Consider the following 23,269-nt stretch of genomic DNA (forward strand, 5'->3'; position numbering starts at 1 on the left):
TACATACTGCCCACTGTCATACCCACCACACTCCTCTCTTGTACATACTGCCCACTGTCATATCCTCCACACTCCTCTCCTGTACATACCGCCCATTGTCATACCCACCACACTCCTCTCTTGTACATACTGCCCGCTGTCATACCCCCCACACTCCTCTCTTGTACATACTGCCCGCTGTCATACCCTCCACACTCCTCTCTTGTACATACTGCCCGCTGTCATACCCTCCACACTCCTCTCCTGTACATACTGCCCACTGTCCTATCCTCCAGACTCCTCTCCTGTACATACTGCCCACTGTCATACCCTCCACACTCCTCTCCTGTACATACCGCTCACTGTCATAACCTCTACATACCACCCACTGTCATACTCACCACACTCTTTTCCTATACATACTGCCCACTGTCATACCCTCCACACTCCTCTCCTGTACATACCTCCCACTGTCATACCCTCCACACTCCTCTCCTGTACATACCGCCCACTGTCATACCCTCCACACTCTCCTCTCCTGTACATACCGCCCACTGTCATACCCTCCACACTCTCCTCTCCTGTACATACCGCCCACTGTCATACCCTCCACACTCTCCTCTCCTGTACATACCGCCCACTGTCATACCCTCCACACTCTCCTCTCCTGTACATACCGCCCACTGTCATACCCTCCACACTCCTCTCCTGTACATACTGCCCACTGTCATACCCTCCACACTCTCCTCTCCTGTACATACTGCCCACTGTCATATCCTCCACACTCTCCTCTCATGTACATGCTGCCAGGGCCAGACTGGGAATGAACACCAGCCCTGGAAAAAATGTCATACCAGCCCCATAGCATTATTATACCAGCCCAACAGCATAACGTCATTATTTTCTTGTTCATAAAATGGAAAACCATGCATTTTAAAGCACATTTGGCTGCAATTGATGGGTAAAGTGGCTGTTTTTAATGGGCACAGTGGTGGCAATTTATGGGCACAGTGGCTGCGCTTGATGGCACAGTGGCTGCGCTTGATGGCACAGTGGCTGCGCTTGATGGCACAGTGGCTGCGTTTAATGGGCACAGTGGCTGCACTTGATGGCACAGTGGCTGCGTTTGATGGCACAGTGGCGGTAATTTATGGGTACAGTGGCTGCGTTTGGCACAGTGGTGGCAATTTATGGGTACAGTGGCTGCGTTTGGCACAGTGGCGGCAATTTATGGGTACAGTGGCTGCGTTTGCCACAGTGGTGGCAATTTATGGGTACAGTGGCTGCGTTTGATGGCACAGTGGTGGCAATTTATGGGCACAGTGGCTGCGTTTGATGGCACAGTGGCTGCGTTTGATGGCAAAGTAGCTGCGTTTGATGGGCACAGTGGCGGTAATTTATCGGCACAGTGGCTGCGTTTGATAGGCACAGTGGCGGCAATTTATGGGTACAGTGGCTGCGTTTGGCACAGTGGTGGCAATTTATGGGTACAGCGGCTATGTTTCATGGGTACAATGGCAGCGTTTGATGGGCACAGTGGTGGCAATTTATGGGCACAGTGGCTGTGTTTGATGGGTACAATGGCAGCGTTTGATGGGCACAGTGGTGGCAATTTATGGGTACAGTGGCTGCGTTTGATGGTATACAGCTTTTCCACGATAATCTGGCACTTGAACAAAACATGAACTTGTACACCTCCCTGAAGACCAAACTGCAGACAAATGTGACTGTCACAAAAAAGGAGAGAGAGAGAGAAAGGAAGAGAAAGAGGGGGGGAGGGAGAGAGGGGGGGTGGAGAGAGGGGGGGAGAGGGGGAGGAGAGAGAGAGAGAGGGGGAGGAGAGAGAGAGGGGGAGGGGGAGGAGAGAGAGAGGGGGAGGGGGAGGAGAGAGAGAGGGGGAGGAGAGAGAGAGAGGGGGGGGAGGAGAGAGAGAGAGGGGGGGGAGGAGAGAGAGAGAGGGGGGGGAGGAGAGAGAGAGAGGGGGGGGAGGAGAGAGAGAGAGAGAGAGAGAGAGGGGGGGGGGAGGAGAGAGAGAGGGGGGGGGGAGGAGAGAGAGAGAGAGAGGGGGGGGGAGGAGAGAGAGAGAGAGAGGGGGGGGGAGGAGAGAGAGAGAGAGAGGGGGGGGGAGGAGAGAGAGAGAGAGAGAGGGGGGGAGAGAGAGAGAGAGGGGGGGGGAGAGAGAGAGAGGGGGGGAGGAGAGAGAGAGAGGGGGAGGAGAGAGAGAGAGGGGGAGGAGAGAGAGAGGGGGAGGAGAGAGAGAGAGGGGGAGGAGAGAGAGAGAGGGGGAGGAGAGAGAGAGAGAGAGAGAGAGAGGGGGAGGAGAGAGAGAGAGAGAGAGAGGGGGTGGAGAGAGAGAGAGAGAGAGGGGGTGGAGAGAGAGAGAGAGAGAGGGGGGGAGGAGAGAGAGAGAGAGAGGGGGAGGAGAGAGAGAGAGAGAGAGAGAGAGAGAGGGGGAGGAGAGAGAGAGAGAGAGAGAGGGGGGAGGAGAGAGAGAGAGAGAGAGAGGGGGAGGAGAGAGAGAGGGGGAGGAGAGAGAGAGGGGGAGGAGAGAGAGAGGGGGAGGAGAGAGAGAGAGGGAGGAGAGAGAGAGAGAGAGGGTGGAGGGAGAGAGAGAGAGGGGGGAGACAGAGGGGGGTGACAGAGGGGGGGGAAAGAGATTTTTTTTTTTTGTACCCTAATTCCTGTGCTGCAGCTGCACGGGCTGTTCACTTCTCCTATTCTCCTCGTGCAGATTAGTGGGCGGTGCTGGCGCCGCACGGGACCAGTCACAAAGGGAAAATCGAGCAGCACGGCATTCTCCTGCTCCTCCCCTCAGGCACACAGAGGCATATCACTATTTAGTTCTGTGGCCGGTGCACCGGATCGGAGGAGGCGGCACACACAGCCATTGGGTAGTGCGGCGGCCGCCGCCGCTGCTGCTCAGTATTTTACTGACACAGTCAGCCAGCCAGCCAAGCTCAGAGCCAAAAGCGGCCCCAGGGGTACTAGGTGCAAACAGCCTACCGGGAATCTTCCCGGTATCCCGGTAGGCCAGTCCGGCCCTGCATACTGCCCACTGTAATACCCTCCTCATTCCTTTCCTGTATATACTGCCTACTGTCATACCCTCCACACTCCTCTCCTGTACAAACTGCCCACTGACATACCCTCCACACTCCTCTCCTGTACATACTGCCCACTGTCATACCCTCCGCACTCCTCTCCTGTACATACTGCCCACTGTCATACCCTCCACACTCCCCTCCTGTAGGTACTGCCCACTGTCATACCCTCCACACTCCCCTCCTGTAGGTACTGCCCACTGCCATACACTCCACACTCCTCTCCTGTACATACTTCCCACTGTCATACCCTCCACACTCCCCTCCTGTAGGTACTGCCCACTGCCATACACTCCACACTCCTCTCCTGTACATACTTCCCACTGTCATATCCTCCACACTCCTCTCCATACTGCCCACTGTCATACCCTCCACACTCCTCTCCTGTACGTACTGCTCCCTGTCATACCCTCCACACTCCTCTTCTGTACATAACACCCACTGTCATACCTGTAAAGGACATAGCATATAGCACGAGGGACTCCATTTCAGTTCAAGATGCCATTTTATGATTTTAAAGGAAAATTGAAAAACTCACATATGAGCTTAAAGTGGTCTTCCACCCTAAAAAAAAAAAAAAAAAAAAAAAAAGTCATGATTGTGCCTTAAAAAAAAAAAAAAAAACATTTGGATATTTTTTTTTTTTTTTTTTACTTACCTCTAAATGCCTGTTGCTAAGGGGTCCCTCGTATTCTGCCTCTTCCAGTGCCTGGGCTGGTGACATCACTTCCCCCTCGGCACAGGAAGGGCTCAGCTCTGCTCCCTCCCTCCTGTCAATCATCTGGGACCCATTACAGGTCCCAGGTGACTGAGCGGCCAATCATGGCGCGCGGCGCCGCTCGCGCATGCGCAGTGGGCGCCAGGCTGTGAAGCCACAGCCCGGCGCCCAAAGTTGCAATGCCGGCGCCACTCAACGGAGGGGGAGACGAGTGGGGCTTCGATCCCCCGCATCGCTGGACCCTGGGACAGGTAAGTGTCCAATTAAAGGTCAGCAGCTCCAGTATTTGTAGCTGCTGACTTTTAATTTTTTTTTTTTTTTTTGACTGGCCCTCCTCTTTAAGTAGAAACTCACACATGTTTAAACTGTTATCTATAGAATGTCTCTTTCATAGTTATGTATGCATTTATATTTAGCCAGACTGTGGAGTTTGTCCTAAGCTTATGTTTGTTCTAGATAAGCTAAATTCTTTCTTCACCATCTGTTTAAGAATACATATAGTAAAATGTATAGAATGATGCAAGATTTTGTCTTCTGACACCAGCTAATAGGGAAATATTAACTGAACCTATTTTCTTTGAAATGACACGCACAAGCTTAATAAACTCCTCCTGTCCCCGAGACGTGCATAAATATTCTTGTTCCCAGCAATAAAAATTAGATATCTTTAAGTGGACATTGCAAACCTAATATAGACACGCCTTGCGAGCCACATAAGGGTTAATGCCTTATAAAACAATGAATAAATCCTGAGTGAGAGCCAGCTGCAAACACTAATTACGTTTCATAATCGTGTGAATGGTGTTAAAGAAATACAGATGTGTCTGCGCTAGATTGAAAAAATACCATATAGGTGATTGCAGTAGGTGCTACGTGCCAAAATAATATAACCAAAAATAAATATGCTTATGCTGACCAATAATTAATCAGAAATAGCTCTTAGTGCTTAATACATGTAATTTTCAAAGTGCAAAGTGCAATATTAAAAATAAAAAACGCACAATCTAAGTGCCAAAACGGGAATGAAATAGCAACCATTCCTCATAAAAGTCTTTATAGATCAAAAAAGTGCATATCAAAAAATATAAATATAAAGTGCTCAAAAGGTGTGTCCATAATCAGTGAAGTTCATCCATCCTGTTTCTCCAAAAAGTGCAACACCATAAAGCATGCTTTAGTGTCTTCCAGTGACCAAAAGCGTATGCGCTCACCTTACAGTGTGTGACACAGTAATTAAACTCTGTCAAACACGCTTTGGAGCCACTCCTGTGCTCAAATGGAATCAACTGTGCAGGCCTCCAATGTTCCCAGTCATGATATCATATGCAAGAGAAAAGAAACTCCATAGCGCAACAATGTAACATAATGAAGAATCTTTATTGTGAACAAAACTCTCCCCTCATAGGGGTACTCACATGTTGTAGGTGCGTGAGTGCACCATCCTATACAGGCATAAACATAAAACAGGCCGATCGTGAGGTATAGCGTGCGGTGCGGTGTGTGCCTCAGTCTCTCTCTCTATCTCTCTCACTGCTGACAGCTCTGTCCAGGCCCCTCCCCTACGCGTGTTCGGCACAGGGATCACGTGCCTTCATCAGGGGGATTTGATTGGACGGACGCTCTATGCTCCATTTATAGTCACGGCGGCTATCTTCCCTTAGACCGCGGACAAAACTAGCAACAGGCTACAGCCATACCTATCCCTGGCGGCCATTTTCCCTTAGATCGCAGACTGAGCTAGCAACAGGCTACAGCCATACTTATCCCTTGTTGCCAATTAAACCCTGTGGTTATCAGTCTAACTACTGATTATCCGAGGAGCAAAAACATGTAATTAAAAATCCGAAGAGCAAAAACATGAAGATAAAAATCAAATGATTAGATATTTAAAACCATTGACAGGGCGAACGAAGTAACCCCAGAACGGAGCTGTCATTCATAGAGAACACCGCTGCGCACCTCATACACAGAGACCGCCACAATGATCACAATAATAAAGCTAAAACTAGATAATATATTACATGTATAGATTCAAATAGATATATAGATCCTAATTAATATATAGATAAAAATTAATAAAAATCCCTATAAAATGTTAGTAGTAGTAATAAAATATTTATTAAAATGTATAATAAAAAAACTATAATCTCTAAAATTACTGTGGGGGAGTGACAACAGCAAAAATAGAAAAAAGTGGAAAAGTATCAAAATAAACTATTATATAAAGCGGAAATCGTATCAAAATTGGGAGATACAATAGAAGAATATCTGGAAGTAGGAAACAATAAGATTAGGGCCCCTATACAATGCATGTCCATCTAAGCATAAAAAATGTCTAATTAAATACGCTTAGAGAGAATAAATAATGTTAAAATCATAAAGGAAAACGCTATAAAGGAACCCTCCGGCGGATTAAATACTATTAATAATTACTATGAAAGCATTTTAAATCAAATTCTCTATTTAGTCCACCAGGCACCAAAGAGCCAAGCTGGTGTATCCACCAGGATTCCCGTTTACTAATCTCTCTAACGAAATTCGAGCCCCTCCAGTGGCGTTTAGGTGCTTCAATTCCCCAAAATTTCATACCAGCTGTACTCTGATTATGCATTCTTTTAAAGTGCACATATAAATTATGTTTATCAGACCCCTTACGTATAAGTCGCACGTGCTCCTCTACACGGTCTTTCAGAGCCCTGGTAGTACGCCCTACGTAAATCAAATTGCATGGGCATTTCAAAGCATAAACAACCCCAATCGTATCACAGGATATAAAATCCCTAATAGTGTAAGATAGATTATTCCTTTGGATTCGAAAATTCTTTTACCCTTCTAATATTGTCCGGAACCCTAATACAGCTGTAGCACCTGCCACAGCCATAGAAACCTTTAAGGTCCCAAAACATTTTTGGTTTTGGGGGGGGTGGTTCCACTACGTTGTGTACCAGCTTATCACGTAAATTGGGAGCTCTTTTAAAAACTATTTGGGGTTTTTCTGGAAGTACATCTTTAAGATGGATATCCTGTTTAAGCACGCTCCAATATTTACATATGATCTTTCTTACTTCATTACTCTGTATAGAATAATCCAGAACGACACTGATGTCCTCATTATTAACACTATCCATAGTCCTGATATTATCTCTTAGTAAGTCATCCCTGCTCATGCGTCCAACTTCAATCTTTTCTCTCTCCAAAAATTCTTTTTGGTACCCCTTCTCCAAAAACATGTTGCTTAGCCTATCAGATTGAACTTCATAATCCTCAGCCCTCGTGCAATTCCTTCGCATCCTTGTAAATTGTCCTCTAGGGATGTTGCTCAGCCAAGGTTTGTGATGACAACTAGTGGTCGGAATATAAGAATTACGGTCCGTGGTCTTAAAAAAGGATTTGGTAATGATGCCTTCATTGGTATTAAAAATCTCCAGATCTAAGAAGTGTATGCATTCTCTACTAACATTCCAAGTGAGAGAAATATTACGATCATTAACATTCATGGAGTCTAATAACTCCATCAATGTTTCCATATCGCCTTTCCAAATAATTAAAAGATCATCAATAAACCTCTTGTATAATAAAATACTTCCACAATCATTACTCAAAATTCCCTCCTCTTCCCATTTGGCCATATACAGGTCCTCCACGCTCGGGGCGAACTTAGCACCCATAGCAACACCCTTCTTCTGTAGGTATATCTTATTATAATACCAAAAGAAATTGTGCCGCAAGCAAAAATCTAGACATTTCAAAAGGAATCCCGTAAAACCCTCATCCGCTGAGTCTTCTCTCTCCAAGGCCCATTCTACAGCATTTAAGGCACCCTCATGGTCAATATTGGTGTACAATGAGGCTACGTCACCCGCTACCATAATCATATTATCATGTACAGTACACTCATCAAGAAGTTGCAAGGTGTGTTTGGTGTCCTTGAGATAGGCCTTAGTCTTCTTCACTAAGGGTTGCAGATGGATATCTATATATTCTCCCAATCTAGAAGTCAGAGATTCAATACCGCTCACTATCGGTCTACCCGGAGGGTTAGTGCTATCCTTGTGGATCTTGGGTAGGTAGTATATCACAGGTATCCTGCTGACCATGGGAACTAGATATTTTGCTTCCTGTTTGTTCAAATAACCTTCATCAATTCCATATTTGATAATGCATTCCAATGTATTCTTAAAGGGTTTGGAGGGATTACTATTGAGTAACTGATATGTATCCGTGTCGCTCAGTATTCTTCCCATTTCATCTTTATACTGTTGCAATGAAAGAATAACAACCCCCCCCTTTGTCTGCTGGTCTGACCACTATGTCCGTTCTTTTTCCCAATAAGTCCATTCCTCTCTTCAGGTCCTTGTGTTCATACACCTTCTTAACTGGTAATCGTTCCAATTCTGTGGTAACCAATTTTTTGAATAAATCAACATATTTGTTGTTGAATATATGGGGGTTGAATACGGAATTGTTTCTTAAGCTGGTAAACCTATGGTTGGTAATGGTCCTTTCAACAGGGTTAAGGGCATAATACTTCTTAATGTTAAGTTTTCTGATCAATTTTTGTACACCAACATATGTTTTAAATTTATTGAGTCCTTTTTTTGGGGCATATTTAATACCCTTATCTAACACCAATAATTCCTCCCTTGATAGTTCAACTCCACTCAAATTATATATTCCCTGCCCTAATCCTTGTTAATTTTTCCATGAATTTGGATTGGTAGTAGTTCATATATATTTTGCTATGTAACTCTATACATTTTTCTCGTGCCTGATGAAGGGGTCCCGCATGACTCCGAAACATTGCACTTGTTATTTTGTGATCTCTCTGCAATAAAAGCTTTGGACTGCATTTGAAGATCTAAGGTGTGCTGGTGAATATGTGCATTGATCTTGGATGGCAACATGGCATGCAGGCACCATAGGCCTGGCCTGCTACAGCCATCTTGGTCCACCCAGATGCCACAGGCATCCTGGGATGTTGGCCACCTGTGCCCAAATAAGGGGGGCTATATAGTGGGGGGGAGACATTGTCCCTCCAGGGCTTGTGGTTCCTCAGCTCCATCCCACTTCATTGTAGCTTTAATAGATCCTTCCATCACCGGTTATTACATCTACTGTGACTAATATTGGATTTTTGATGTGCCTGGGAGAAATCTCAGTTAGTGAGAGACGGGAGTCCCTGTCTTTTATATCAGGTACTCATTATTAGTACTTTGTATGTTTTTTGCTTTCTATGCTAGCATTTTATTAAAATATTTTAATTGGCTTCAATATAATAATTTTTCCTTCTAGATACCTCTAGTATATACTCGTGGAGCCCATAGAATGCTGTGAACAAAAGTTCTTTTTCTGCACTGACAAGCGTTTGAAACCTGGCCAGTATCTTTTATTCAGGTACAATGCTCTTCATGTTTGTACTGAATTCTCTAGTCATTGAGTTAAAATTTCTAGAGCCATGGCATGGTCTCCCTTTGTTTTTTGGTCTCCCTAGTGGGACCCAATCTGCGGGTTTATTCCCTCACACTTCCCTAACTTTGGAACATACTGTGTGCTTGGGTCTTTTAGGTCATATAGGTGCTTCATGATTATAATACATGTACGGTATACGCATATTCTTTTTCAAGATCATTTTCTTACTTTATAGACTGACTTCTCCTGAGGAAGTAGATTTATTCCAAAAAATGCGTCAGTCCACATAAGACCAGCACATGTCTATGCTACTATCATAGAATGTTATGGCGAAACCAATGGATAAGATTGTATCACAGATCTTTTTATGAAATGTATGGCATATCTGCATGTTTTTTTATTAAATTTGTTTACATTAAAATAAATATTTTATGTAATAGTTGTGCTTCAAAAATCCCATCCTTCACACTATAAATTTGAATGTTACATCTACAATGTTTGAATTATTAGATGCACTTGCTGAATGTACCTGCAAATCGAACCCAAGCACTTTCACCCATCGCTAGACAGCACAATGCTCTGAATTATAAAAAAAGTATCAGATTCTTTTACAAAATATTGTGATAGACTGTCAATTTTACCAGCCAATGAAATAATATAGCGTCCTTAGTAAAATAAAATCTAAATATTTATACATGTATAATATTGTACATATTCTTCTATATATTAGATATTTAATGATGACTGGAAATATAGAAATCAATATTATTTATTTAGCCCTGTATATAGAATTCTGACTTTCATATTTTCTGTACAGGTTGATTGATGAACCAAGTTTTCAGTCATATTGATCTTCATACAAGTCACATGAGAAATGAGCCATATGGGTGTCTTATGTGACTGAAAGTCTTAATTGCAGTTCACTGAAGGATTCACACAGGACTCAAGACATATCCATTTACAAATGTTTTGGTAACTCTTCAACACTGATCCAGCTTCAGAGGACAACAGGAGAGAAGTCATTTCCGTGTTCTGGAAGAGACCATGGCTTTACAGTAAAGTCCAACCCACGCATACATAAGGAGTCCTTTTTAGTAGCTATTTTTTGGTTTGGAGTGTGACAAAGGTTTTACAATGGAGGCAAAACGTATCGCACACCAGAAAGCTCACACTGGAGAGAGACCTTTGCAGTGTTCTGAATGTGACAAAGCTTTTACATGGAAGTCAGAGCTTATCAGACACCAGAGGATTCACACTGGAGAGAAGCCATATCAATGTTCTGATTGTTGTAAAGCTTTTATATTGAAGTCACAGCTTACCAAACATACAAGGATTCACACTGGAGAGAGGCCATATCAGTGTTCTGAATGTGACAAAGCTTTTAAAGGGAAATCAGAGCTTACCAAACACCAGAGGGTTCATACTGGAGAGAAGCCATATCAATGTTCTGAATGTGGAAAAAGATTTACACATAAGGAAAACCTCATCAGACACCAGAGGGTTCACACTGGAGAGAGGCTATATCAGTGTAATGAATGTGGCAAAGCTTTTACAGCAAAGTTAAGTCTTATCACACACCAGAGGATTCACACTGGAGAAAAGCCATATCAGTGTTCTAAATGTGATAAAGCTTTTACACGGCCGGACCACCTTATGAAACACAAAAGGGTCCATACTGGAGAAAAGCCACATCAATGTCCTGAATGTGGAAAAATGTTTGTAAATAAGACATATCTTATCATACACCACACGATTCACACTGGAAAGAAGTCATATCTGTGTTCTGAATGTGACAAAGGTTTTCAAGCAAAGTCAGATCTTATCATACACAAGAGGATTCACACTGGAGAGAGGCCATATGAGTGCTCCAAATGTGACAAAGCTTTCAAAAGTAAAGTGGAGCTTAACAAACACGAGACGATTCACACTGAAGAGAAGCCACATCAATGTCCTGAATGTGGAAACAAATTTGCACGTAGGGCATACCTTATTACACACCAGAGGATTCACACTGGAGGGAAGTCATATCAGTGCTCAGAATGTGACAAAGCTTTTTCATGTTATTCAAACCTTGTTAGACACAAGAAGACTCACACTGGAGAAAAGCCATATAAGTGTTCTGAATGTGACAAAGCTTTTAAAACCAAGCAAGAGCTTATCATACATGAGAGGATTCACACTGGAGAGAAGCCATATCAATGTTCAGAATGTGATAAAGCTTTTACAAGTAGGGAAAACCTTATCAGACACCAGAGGATTCACACTGGAGAGAAGCCTTATCAGTGTTCTGAATGTGACAAAGCTTTTAAAAGCAAGCTGGAGCTTAACAAACATGAGAGGGTTCACTCTGGAGAGAAGCCATATCAATGTTCAGAATGTAATAAAGCTTTTACAAATAGGGCTAGCCTTATCAGACACCAACGGATTCACACCGGAGAGAAGCCATATCAGTGTTCTGAATGTGACAAAGCTTTTAAAAGCACGCAAGAGCTTATCATACATGGGAGGATTCACACTGGAGAGAAGCCACATCAATGTCCTGAATGTGGAAAAAAGGTTGCACATAGGGCAAACCTTATCAAACACCAGAAGATTCACACTCTAGAGAAGCCATATCAGTGTTATGAATGTGACAAAGCTTTTAGACAGAAGTCCAATCTTATTGCACACCAGAGGGTTCACATTAGAGAGACTCTCTGAATGTGACAAAGCTTTTACAGTTAATGCCAAGCTAATCAAACACCAGAGGATTCACACGCTTCAGCCGCAGGGAGGAAACTTTTAAAGAAGGGGGATGTTAAAGGGGCAACAGCTAAACCATAATGAAAGAGTTGCAGGTATTTTATTAGTTTCACATCTCATGTCATCTCACAAGCTAGTATAAAAAAAGTAAAAAGGTATTCTATGCTACTTTGAAAAACTGTCAGAGAAAACAGAAATGTAATGGACAGATGTATTGAGTTTATGTCCATCAGTCACACACTTAGAAAGTCCTTACTATTTTACCTTTTGACAGTTTTTTTCATATAATTATCAATGACTGAACTATGTTTAATCACAATTCTCATCTTTTTTGGAGCTTTGACTGAAAATGTAATGCATATCCATGATTCACTAACTGAGCTATGTTCCCAAGTGTTTTCTTCTTTGCCTGATCCTGACTTAATACATTTACAACACTGCCTCAGTACCATAACTGGGTAGTGGTCAAGTGGCATCTTGCCAAGTCTCCGAAGCCTATGTGGGAGAGTCCATTCCAGGTTCTGATGACTATTGCTATATCAGTGAATTTTGAGGGCTTCAGTTAAGCCTGCCTTGTCCACACCTCCCATTACACGTTCCACCTGCCCTCCCATAATCCAGACCCCTTGATCACATTCCGCCTTTTCTCATGGATGACAGCTTTGCATGAAAGTTTGTGGTTGGGACACCAGCCATGGAGAAGTCTCTGCTTGATGATAAAGGATTCCTCTGAAGAAGTCACGTGACGTGACAATATGCATTAGGATTGGAGCACGGGACGCTGCCACAGACGAACTACAGGAGACAAGATCGGCGCTCGTAGTTATTACACACTGCAGCATTGTTTTAAATGTAAGTTGATTGGACTTGTTTTATTAAATAAATATACCTTTTATATGGGATCACGCTATGTGCGTCTCTTTCCCCCTCACACTGTACATCACTACTCTACCTGACGAACACTGAGGAGAGAAGCACGGGGACATATTCCAGTTTCCAGGCACGGGGACAGATTCCAGATTGGTGACACTCCTGGAGGCATACGAGCTCGGCGCTAGTGGATTGATGCCCACACTCACTTCATGAAAGTGAGTGCAACCTCCCCCCGTGTGTGTCTTGCCCCCCCTCCACTGTGGTCGTTGCAGAGTTATTTTACATGCTGTATACTTTTTATTTTTTATATTTCGCTTGGCATGTTCATCATTGTCACTGCCTGTATACACGGAACGTCTACACCTGTGGGTCATTTGCAACACAGGCTGTACACCTTACAGCTGTAAGGTAAGCGGCTTGCAAACACAGAGGTGTCCTCACTGAAGATCCCCCCTCCCTTCACGATTGGACTTGTTTTGTGTTTCTCATCACGAGTTTTTGTTTTTTGGACTGGATGATAGAACTAATATTCATGCTTCTCCTAGGGATTTGCCACTTGTAGTTCACCAGGATCTGGCACGTTTTTGCTAATGGGGCACTAGCCCACAAATATTTTTCTTGCATTATATATTTTTTTTGCATTGTGTCATTATTCATCCTACTTGTGTTAGTATATGCATTTTTGTTTTGCTATATTCAAGCAGTTACTGTTTCACGATTACCTTTATATATTAGGCTTTGTCTGCCCGCAACATTATAGTCATGTTGATCAGCTACGTTGCACTGCATCCCCACCATGTTCTTTTAGCATGTAGGATCCATTCATGCATTGGCCCAGTTCTGCTTTTTTAGTTCACTTTGCCACTTTAGTCATCTTTGTAGCTCCCCCCCCCCTTCATCACAGCGCAACTACAATCTTCCCCCACTTTTGTCCCATTTGTCCTGCCTTGGATCAGTACTTAGGTGTTGCAGCAGTGTCCTTTTAGCGTAGCCCCCCCGCAACAGCGCAGGAGTTTCCACTTTCACCATCAAAAGAAAGCTCTATTTCTGTGGGAAAAAAAATATAAAAATGTCATATGAGTACAGTGTTACATGACCGCACAATTGTCATTCAAAGTGTGACAGCGCTGAAAGCTGAAAATTGGCCTGGGCAGGAAGGGGGTAAAAGTGCCCAGTAAGCCAGTGGTTAGGTATTAAACAATCGATTGCTGCAGGGAGAGGGAGGACAGAGCTAGAATGGATCTGTTCCCGCCCTTTTACTTAATCATTTCAGCTTCTGGGCAAAGGCTGGATGCCAACTGTCACAGACCCACCATCACCCGCAGGAGCTGCTGAGACCAGGTGATGTTTTAAAACCACACTGGGACAAATGGCCACGTTCCCAGTGCCAATTTAAATGAACAATGGGGGCTCAAGTGGTTAACAGTTTTTTCATTTTTCTGAGTCTCTGTTGTAACATTTTTCACAAGCTGTCAATCAATGATGGCAGTTAGAGGGATCGGGACCCACTGAATAACACTGCCAGGGGTGCTTACAATTGTCAGATTTTACTCATATGGTTTAAACCCCTTTTTTCCAAAACGAACTGTTGCTGTAACTGATTTAGAAGTGTTAGCTGAAGTTGGGGTTTACTTTTTTGTCACTTTGTTAACCACTTGAAGACCGGCATGGTAAACCCCCTTCCTGTCCCAGCCATTTTCTGGTTTTCAGTACAGAGACATTTACTCAATCATACAACACTCTACTCAAATGGATTTGATATCATTTTTTTGAGACACATAGAAACACCTTTTTGGTGGTATTTAATCACCACTGAGTGTTTTACTTTTTACTATATAATAATTTTGGGAAACAAAGAGCCTGTGTCCTTTTAATTTTTGCTTTTAAAGTGGGGTTCCACCCAAAAAAACAAAAAAACAAAAATACCTGAAAAATTCTAAAAAACAAAACAAAACATTTGGACATTTTTTTTTTTTTTTTTTTTACTTCTAAATGCCTGTTGCTAGGTGGTCCCTCGTAGTCTGCCTCTTCCTTTGCCTGGGCTGGTGACATCACTTCCCCCTCGGCACAGGAAGGGCTCGGCTCTGCTCCCTCCCTCCTGTCAATCATCTGGGACCCATTACAGGTCCCAGGTGAATGAGCGGCCAGTCACGGCGCGCGGCGCCGTTCGTGCATGCACAGTGGGTGCCAGGCTGTGAAGCCACAGCCCGGCGCCCACAGTTGAAATGCCGGCGCCGACGAGCGGAGGGGGGGGGGACGAGCGGGGCTTCGATCCCCCGCATCGCTGGACCCAGGGACAGGTAAGTGTCCAATTAAAAGTCAGCAGCTGCAGTATTTGTAGCTGCTGACTTTTATTTTATTTTTTTATTTAATGGACCCCCTGGGTGGAACTCCTCTTTAAGCTTTGTAAATAATGTCTTCATAGATTTAGGCCAAAATGTATTCTGCTACATTGCTTTGTTTAAAAAAAATCTGTGTATATTGTTTAGTCTGTGTGAAAGTTATAGACTATAGTATATTTATTTGATAATTGACCAATCCTGATGTACTGACTGCCTATCTCATTTCTTGAGGCCTTAAAATGCCGGGATAGTACAAATACTCCCAATGACCTCTTTTTTGAAAAAAGGGAGTCCAAGATGTTTAGTAGACACGTGCAATTCGTTTTTGTCCCGAATACAAATTTGGACAAATTTTTGGTTATTCTGAATCTGCGAATGAAATAATAACGAATAGTAACGAATGTCATTGAAATCCAATACAATTTTTTTGTTTATTCATTTTCTAATGAATTCCAACTTTTTAGGACAATAAGGATTGGGTTCGGTTGAAAAACGATTGACCGATTTGAATTCTGTGTGAAGAAATAGCTGATTGTTAAGCAGTGGGCTGGGAAGCCAGCCGCCGGTGTTCTTACCAACCATGAGTCCTCATATGTCAGCGGGTTTCCCCACTGACAGATGAATTTAAAGAAAAGAATGCCGGCATTGCCTGGCAATATAAAAATGTTTAAAAATGGCGTAAGGTCCCCCCAAAATCTATACCAGAGCAGAGCCCCCCCCGACCCAAAGCACCCACCCCCCCCCATGTTGAGGGCATGTGGCCTGGTATAGTTTGGGAGGGGGGCGCTTGATGGTCCCCTCCCCTTTCCTGACCTGCCGGGTCTGGTATGGACTTTGGGGGGCCCAATTACTTTTTTTTTTTTTTTTTACGTTTTTCTATTGCCGGGCAATTCCACCTTTCTTTTCTTTACATTCATCTGTCAGTGGCCCACTGACAAATGATAACTCATGGTTGTTAAGAGACTAAATTGATTGCATAGCCCTAAGCTGGCAATCAAACACCTTAATACACCTGTGCCACATCCTAAGTAAACTGTAGATGCTAAATAGAGGAAAAATGGACTTTATAGGCATGTATAAAAAAAGTATACATTTTAATAATTCACATAAAGTACATACATATACAACAAAAATAAATTCTATTAAAGCAATACGGGACACTGTGTACAACCCCAGGGGTAACACTACAATGATACTTCCTGTGTGGCAATATGGAGAAAATGCCCACACTGTGATGTAGCATGCCTCTTGGTGAGTCCCACAGTCCTCATAGATTAAAAAGATGTGCTCACTCTTCATGTTTCGTGACCTGTTTTCATTTCTTCAGGAGCTTTGTTAATTCTATCTAGAGAGATATATATATCCAGAATTAAAATACAATACACCTTTAACATTGTAATACAGATATGTACATGAACTCACCAAAAACATATGGTGCTTTAAGCACCAGATGTTTTTACTGAGTTCATGTACATACGTGTACGTGTACATATGTGAGTTAGTAAAATTTTATACTTTTATATACGTGCCTATAAAGTCCATTTTTCCTCCTATTTAGCATCATGGTTAAGGACGTGGGCAGCCAGCTTCCCGGCCCACTGTTTAACAACCAGGTACCGTATTTATCGGCGTATAACACGCGCCAGCGTATAACACGCACCCCAAGTTTAGGAGGGAATTATAAGGAAAAAAATGTTTTAAGGAAAAAAACTTACATTTAAATGCCCATCAATGCAGCCTTGCACAGTGTCCATCTGCATGCTTGTCCAGTGTCATTTGCAGCCTTGCAGTCAGCAGCCTTGGTGTCATTTGCAGCCTTGCAGTCAGCAGCCTTAGTGTCATTTGCAGCCTTGCAGCTTTGTCAGTGCTGATCTGCAGTTTTCTGTGTCCATTTGCAGCCTTGCTCAGGCTGCAGTTAAACTGCAGTGACTTTTGATTGTCACTGCAGTTTGAAAATGGCTCCCCTGCGATCTTCAAAATCGCCGACCGCGATTTGAAAATGGCACCGCCGGCGCTGAAATACACAGAGCCAGTCCTCAGCTCTTCTTGGCGGCTCTCGTTCACTTTCCGCTCCACTCGTAGTCCCGCCTGGGATGGGCGTGACTGTGAGCGGAGCTATCCGAACCTAGCCGAGTACACTCGGCTAGGTTCGGGCGGCGCTCGAGTGAAGCCGAAAGTGGCCGAGAAGAGCCGAGGACCGGCTCTGTGTATTTCGGCGCTGGCGGCGCCATTTTCAAATCGCGGTCGGCGATTTCGAAGCTCAGAATCGCAGGGGATCGGCGTACAACACGCACCCGCGATTTTCCCCTGATTTTAAGGGGAAAAAAGTGCGTGTTATACGCCGATAAATACGGTATTTCTTCACACAGAATTTGAATCAGTCAATCGTTTTTCGACCAATCCAAATTCTAATCGTTCTAAAAAGTTGGAATTCGATAGAATATTAATAAATAAAGTCAATTTTAATGAAAACAAAATTAAATTTCATGTAAACAAATTCTGAAACCAAACTAAACGAATTCCATCTGAAAACAAAATGAGTAACATAACGAATCTATGCAAAATTATTATTTTCCATTCTGCACATGTCTAGTATTTAGTAAGAAGCATTGTGGATATTTTGAAGTTGTAATTTTGTGCCACAAGTTTATGTAAAATGAAGAAACTAAATAAAATTTTATTTGATTTCACAAGGTTGTCATTTCAACAATTATTTCTCACACACAGCATAAACAATTACACCCCAAAACACATTCTTCTTCTACTCCCCTTGATTATGGTGATACCACATGTGTGAAACTTTCAGGCTGCCTAGATGCATAGAGGGGACCAAACTCCAAGGAGTATCCTCAGGCTTTAAAGTGGGACTCCTGTCAAAAATAAAAAAAACTCCCCTTTATTTATTTAAACAATATAATAAACTTTTATATTAACCATTTCTCAGATTGCTGAATGCCTGATTGGAAACAATTTTCCAGTCCAGACATTCAGCAATCCTCCTCTCTTCCACTGACAACATCTGCTCACTGCAGCCAAATGTGTCTACAGACAGGTACTTCCTCATTCCATTGTTGGTGTTTGTTCTCTCAGCCCTGCTCCATCCCTCCCCCATTCTTGACCTCACACGCTGTCTCCTAGTTGAGGACACATAAGTGTTCTGGTTCATGAGAGAGCTTCGACAGGGGAAGTATCTCCTCCAATCATTGTAGCCTTGATTTGACTCGTGGAGTGAATGAGAGCCGAAAGCGAGACACCCCCACCGGCAGCTCTCAGGCTCAGAAGGAAGGAGGATTGTTCATAGGACAGGCAATAAACAACTGCATGGGATTATTTTGGTGCTAGGGTCAGGGCAGCCATCATAAATTGTGGGGCCCCTTACAAAAGCTTTAGACCTGGGCCTGTGGGCTTGACCATGAAACCTTTCCCAGGGCCCGCCCACTGGTGGACACTAAATCTTCCCACTGGCCATCCCACCGAGTCCTTCAATGCACCCATTTTTACAACCTAATACAGTATATGAACATGAAAAGTGTATTCCAAGTCATCAGTGCTTTCAAGATTTAACAGTAATGATTTATATTTTTGCCAAAAAATATGAAGCCTGTCACCACAACAAGGTAGACTCTTTTGAGCAGAACTCTACAATAACACTAACTGCACTACCCTTTCAATGTCCCCCAATCTATCCTCCCTTAGCAGGTCTAAGAAAATGTAAAAACTCAAACAAGAGAGCCCAATCCAACAAAGAGACGGTCACAGCACAGGTCCACATCCAGCAACATTGTCAATCAATTTACCATTGTGATGTCTAACAACTTGTTTCCAAATCTTTTCACAGTGAGCACTGAGCAGTCTTGCAGGCTACACACAGCACAGCTCTTCCACATGCCTGAGCTACGATTGGTGTGGGGCCAAAACCAGCATCTGGCCTTAGATGGTATAACTCCACCTTCCCCCTGCAGCTGAAACAAAGTAAGCTGCATCGGCTCACTCCATGGCCATCCTGCTTTTGCAATTGCCAGTTCCCACAGCAGCAACCAGCGGCAGACTGGTGCCGCTCGAGGCTGCCTAGCGGCATGTTACTCAATTGGTGTATGCCAGACAGACACAATAGAACAATGGAATACAACCACACCCCAAACAATCTCGGCAAAGAGCCCAACAGCATGAGACAACACACAATATATACAACATTTCAGTGTGGCTGTACAGTGAGTCCAACTCGCACAGATCAGACTGGGGTTCTTGGTCACCCTGTGCCACTAATGGACACAGGGTAATTTACACATAGGAGGGGTCAGGGGAGCTGGACAAGGAGTTTCCAAAGCTCTCCAAGGTAAGCTGGTTTCCACAAGCCCCCCCCCACCCAAAGTGACTCCCGTCACAGCAGGTATAGGGGGAATTGCTTCCAATGGGTTGTATCCCAATTGTAGGTGGTAAGTGACAGACTCCATTGGGGTCTAGGGCTCTTTCTGATAAGGTGTCAGCGCTGGGCTCAGTCCTTCCTTCTCAAAGCTGGCCGCTCAGCTGTCGGCTAATTGCCAGCTCCTTTCTCTCCACAGTGACTCACCTGTTGGTGATATCCTGTTCATCAGTCCTGCCTACTTAAGCCGTCCAGCCCAGATTATCTCTGCCTTTGCCTTGGTCACATCTCTAGAGATGCTCTCCTGTGTTCCTGTTAAATACTTTTTTGGCTGAAATTCCCCTGGAGTTTTGAAATATTTTGATTACCTGTATTGCTGGCTTATAGGTGAGTTATTTTGCTCCCTGGCATACCCCATAGTCGTCATCCCCACATCTCTATCCCCTGGCTCTTCCATCCTCCCTTCCCCTCTCCTTCCTTTCCATTTTTCCCCCTCCCCCTTCTTCTTTTTACCCTTTTCTCTTCCCCCTCTTCCTTTTCCCCCTCCCCCCTGTTCCAACCCCCCCTTTTTTTCCCCTTTCCCTTTCCCCTCCCCCTTTTTTTTTCTTTTTCCCTTTCTTCCCTTCCCCTCCCACCCCCTCTTTCCCACCTTATTATCTATCTGGTTTGCCTTTTCCCTCCTTTCCTTTCCCCCTCCCCCTTCACTCCCTCTATTTCTCCCTCACTCCTCTTCACTCCATCCATTTCCCATTTCACTCTTCTTTCCCCCTTGTCCTCCCTTTTTCCTTCCCCTTTTTCCCCTTCTTCACTCACTTTACCCCCTTCCCTCTTCTCCTTCTCCCTCCCCTCCCTTACAGCACCGAATTTTCCCCCCTCCCCCCTTCCTTTTTTAACCCTTTCTCTTCCCCCTCTTCTTTTCCCCTCCCCCCTGTTCCAACCCCCCTTTTTTCCCCTTTCTTCCCTTCCCCTCCCACCCCCTCTTTCCTACCTTATTATTCATCCGGTTTGCCTTTTTCCCTTCCTTTCCTTTCCCCCCTCCCCCCTTATTTCTCCTTCACTCACACATCTTCCTCCATCCATTTCCCATTTCACTCTTCTTTCCCCCTTGTTCTCCTCCCTTTTCCTTCCACTTTTTCCCCTTCTCCTCTCACTTTACCCCCTTCCTCTTCTCCTTTTCCTCCCTTACAACACCCCACTTTTTCCCCATCCCCCTTCATTTTTTACCCTTTTTTCTTCCCCCTCATCCTTCCCCCCCCCCCCTTTCTTCCCTATTTCCCACCCCCTCTTTCCTACCTTATTATCCATCTGGTTTGCCTTTTCCCCTCCTCCCCCTCCCCCCGATTTCTCCTTCACTCACTCCTCTTCCTCCATCCATTTTCCATTTCACTCTTCTTTCCCCCTTGTCTTCCCTTTTGCTTCCCCTTTTTCCCTTCTTCCCTCACTTTACCCCCCTTCCCTCTTCTCCCTCCCCTCCCTTACAACACCACCCTCCCCCTCCCCTTCCCCCCTTTCTGTCCTTTCCTCCCCCTTCTGCCCCCCCCCCCCCTTTTTTCCTTCCTTTTCCCTTCTCATTCTCGCCAACTGTGGAGTGACTATGTATGATATGCCTTCCCATCATTATTATTCCCTTTTATCTAGAACAATTTTCCGCATAATCCCCCTTGTCATTTCATCAACAGATACCTCTTGGGGGAACCCTGAGTATTTTTTTTTTTTGATTATTTCAATAAATTGAATTTTGTATGTTATTTTTATATGTAATAAATAACTAATTCTATATATTAACTATGTTGTTGTTTATCAGTACAGAGATAGTCCACCTTAACCATTTGGGTGGGAATAATTTGTATGGTCAGCCTCAGCAATTGCCCTACTCCCCCACCCTCCCTTGTTTCACAATACAGTAAGACATGTGCTTCCAGAAGGTAGCCAAGGTCCTGTGCACCTCTTCACTCTCCTCCTGCCGGAGGAGTACCGAAATTTTAGCGATGTCTTTGACAAAGGTCAAGCCGGTAGTTTGCTTCCACACTGGTCATATGATTGCACAATTGACCTTCAACCTGGTGCCATACCCCCCTTGTGGCCGGGTTTACCCTTTGTCAGTCTTGGAGGATAGGGCCATGGAGGAGTATGTTGCAGATGCATTTTCTTTAGGTTTCATCCGCAAATCCTTATCTCCTACTGGTGCTGGTTTCTTCTTTGTGAAGAAGAGGAGTGGTGAACTGAGACCCTGTATTTGATTATAGGGGTCTCAATCGTTTCACGATTAAGAATGCCTATCCGATTCCATTGATTACGGAGTTATTTGACCGCCTCAAGGGAGCAACAGTTTTCACAAAACTTGATTTGAGAGGGGCATACAATCTTGTGAGGATTTAGGAGGTCGACGAGTAGAAAACTGCATTTAATACCAGTACAGGCCATTATGAGTCTCTCGCAATGCCTTTTGGCCTTTGTAAGGCCCCGACAGTTTTCCAGGAATTTATTAACGATGTCCTCCGAGATTTGTTGCATTGATGTATGGTGGTTTATCTCGATGATATCCTCATATTTTCCAAGTCCCTGGAGAGCCACCACACAGATGTCTGTCGTGTGCTTCAGAAAAGAGAGAACAATTTTTTTTGTAAATTGGAGAAGTGTGAATTCCATCACGAACAGGTTTAATTTCTGGGTTATGTCATTTCCACTGCTGGTTTTTCAATGGACCCAGATAAACTTTCAACAGTCCTACAGTGGCCCTTACCCGTGGGTTTACGTCCTCTGCAGCATTTTCTTGACTTTGCCAACTATTATTGAAAGTTTATTTGTAACTTCTCGTCTCTGGTCAAGCCCCTGACTGATATGACCAGAAAGGATGGTAACCCACAGAGTTGGCCTCCGGAGTCCTTTAAGGCCTTTGAGAGTCACAAGGCTGCCTTTGTTTCTGCTCCTGAGTTGGCACATCCTGATCCTACGTTACCTTTTTATCCTTGAGGTTGATGCTTCTAAACTGGAGTTGGCATTCTTCTGTCTTAACGTCCTATCTCTGAGAGCGCTATGCATCCTTGTGGCTACTTTTCCAAGAAATTGTCACATGCAGAGTGCAATTACGAGATTGGTGACAGAGAGCTGTAGGCGATGATTTTAGCCCTGAAAGAATGGAGACATCTCCGCGAAGGTACCACTGTGCCGGTTCTCATCCTTACTGACCGTGGGAAATCTCACATTCTTGTCTGAGGCTAAACACCTCTCTCCCAGAAGGGCACAATGGGCTCTTTTCTTGTCTAGTTTCAATGACATTGTCTTATTCTTACCCGGTACTAAGAATGTAAGGGCTGACGTTTTGTCACAACAATTTTCCTCTACTTTCAAGATGGAGTCCTGTGATTCCCCCTGATCGTATTTTGGCTACGGTTCGCACCAGTCTCACTTCTCTTTTGGGTGACAAAATTCTTGCCGCTCAGATCCATGCTCCTCCTGAGTAAGGATGAGCCGAACACCCCCCCCCCCGGTTCGGTTCGCAGCAGAACATGCGAACAGGCAAAAAATTTGTGCGAACATCGTTAAAGTCAATGGGACACTAACGTGAAAAATCAAAAGTGCTGATTTTAAGGGTTAATATGCAAGTTATTGTCATAAAAAGTGTTTGGGGAGCCGGGTCCTGCCCCAGGGGACATGGATCAATGCAAAAAAAAGTTTTAAAAACGGCCATTTTTTCGGGAGCAGTGATTTTAATAATGCTTAAAGTGAAACAATAAAATTG

At 44.0% G+C, this 23,269-nt stretch overlaps 1 protein-coding gene across 3 annotated transcripts in view; it reads left to right on the plus strand.

Moving 5' to 3' along the window:
- The window catches only part of LOC141126587 (uncharacterized), a 31,045-nt gene extending 13,883 nt beyond the window's left edge, over window positions 1–17,162 (plus strand). For 2 of the 3 annotated variants that reach the window (XM_073612508.1, XM_073612507.1), the window contains 2 exons: window positions 9,091–9,192; window positions 10,025–17,162. In XM_073612508.1, coding sequence (XP_073468609.1) covers window positions 10,342–11,907 — 1,566 coding nt within the window. In that variant the 5' untranslated portion in view covers window positions 9,091–9,192; window positions 10,025–10,341 and the 3' untranslated portion in view covers window positions 11,908–17,162. The remainder of the gene's footprint in view (window positions 1–9,090; window positions 9,193–10,024) is intronic. The other variant, XM_073612509.1, reaches the window with a different exon arrangement.
- Window positions 17,163–23,269: the final 6,107 nt, after the last annotated feature.

Source organism: Aquarana catesbeiana, linkage group LG02 (assembly GCF_042186555.1).
Source record: "Aquarana catesbeiana isolate 2022-GZ linkage group LG02, ASM4218655v1, whole genome shotgun sequence".
Lineage (NCBI taxonomy): Eukaryota > Metazoa > Chordata > Amphibia > Anura > Ranidae > Aquarana > Aquarana catesbeiana.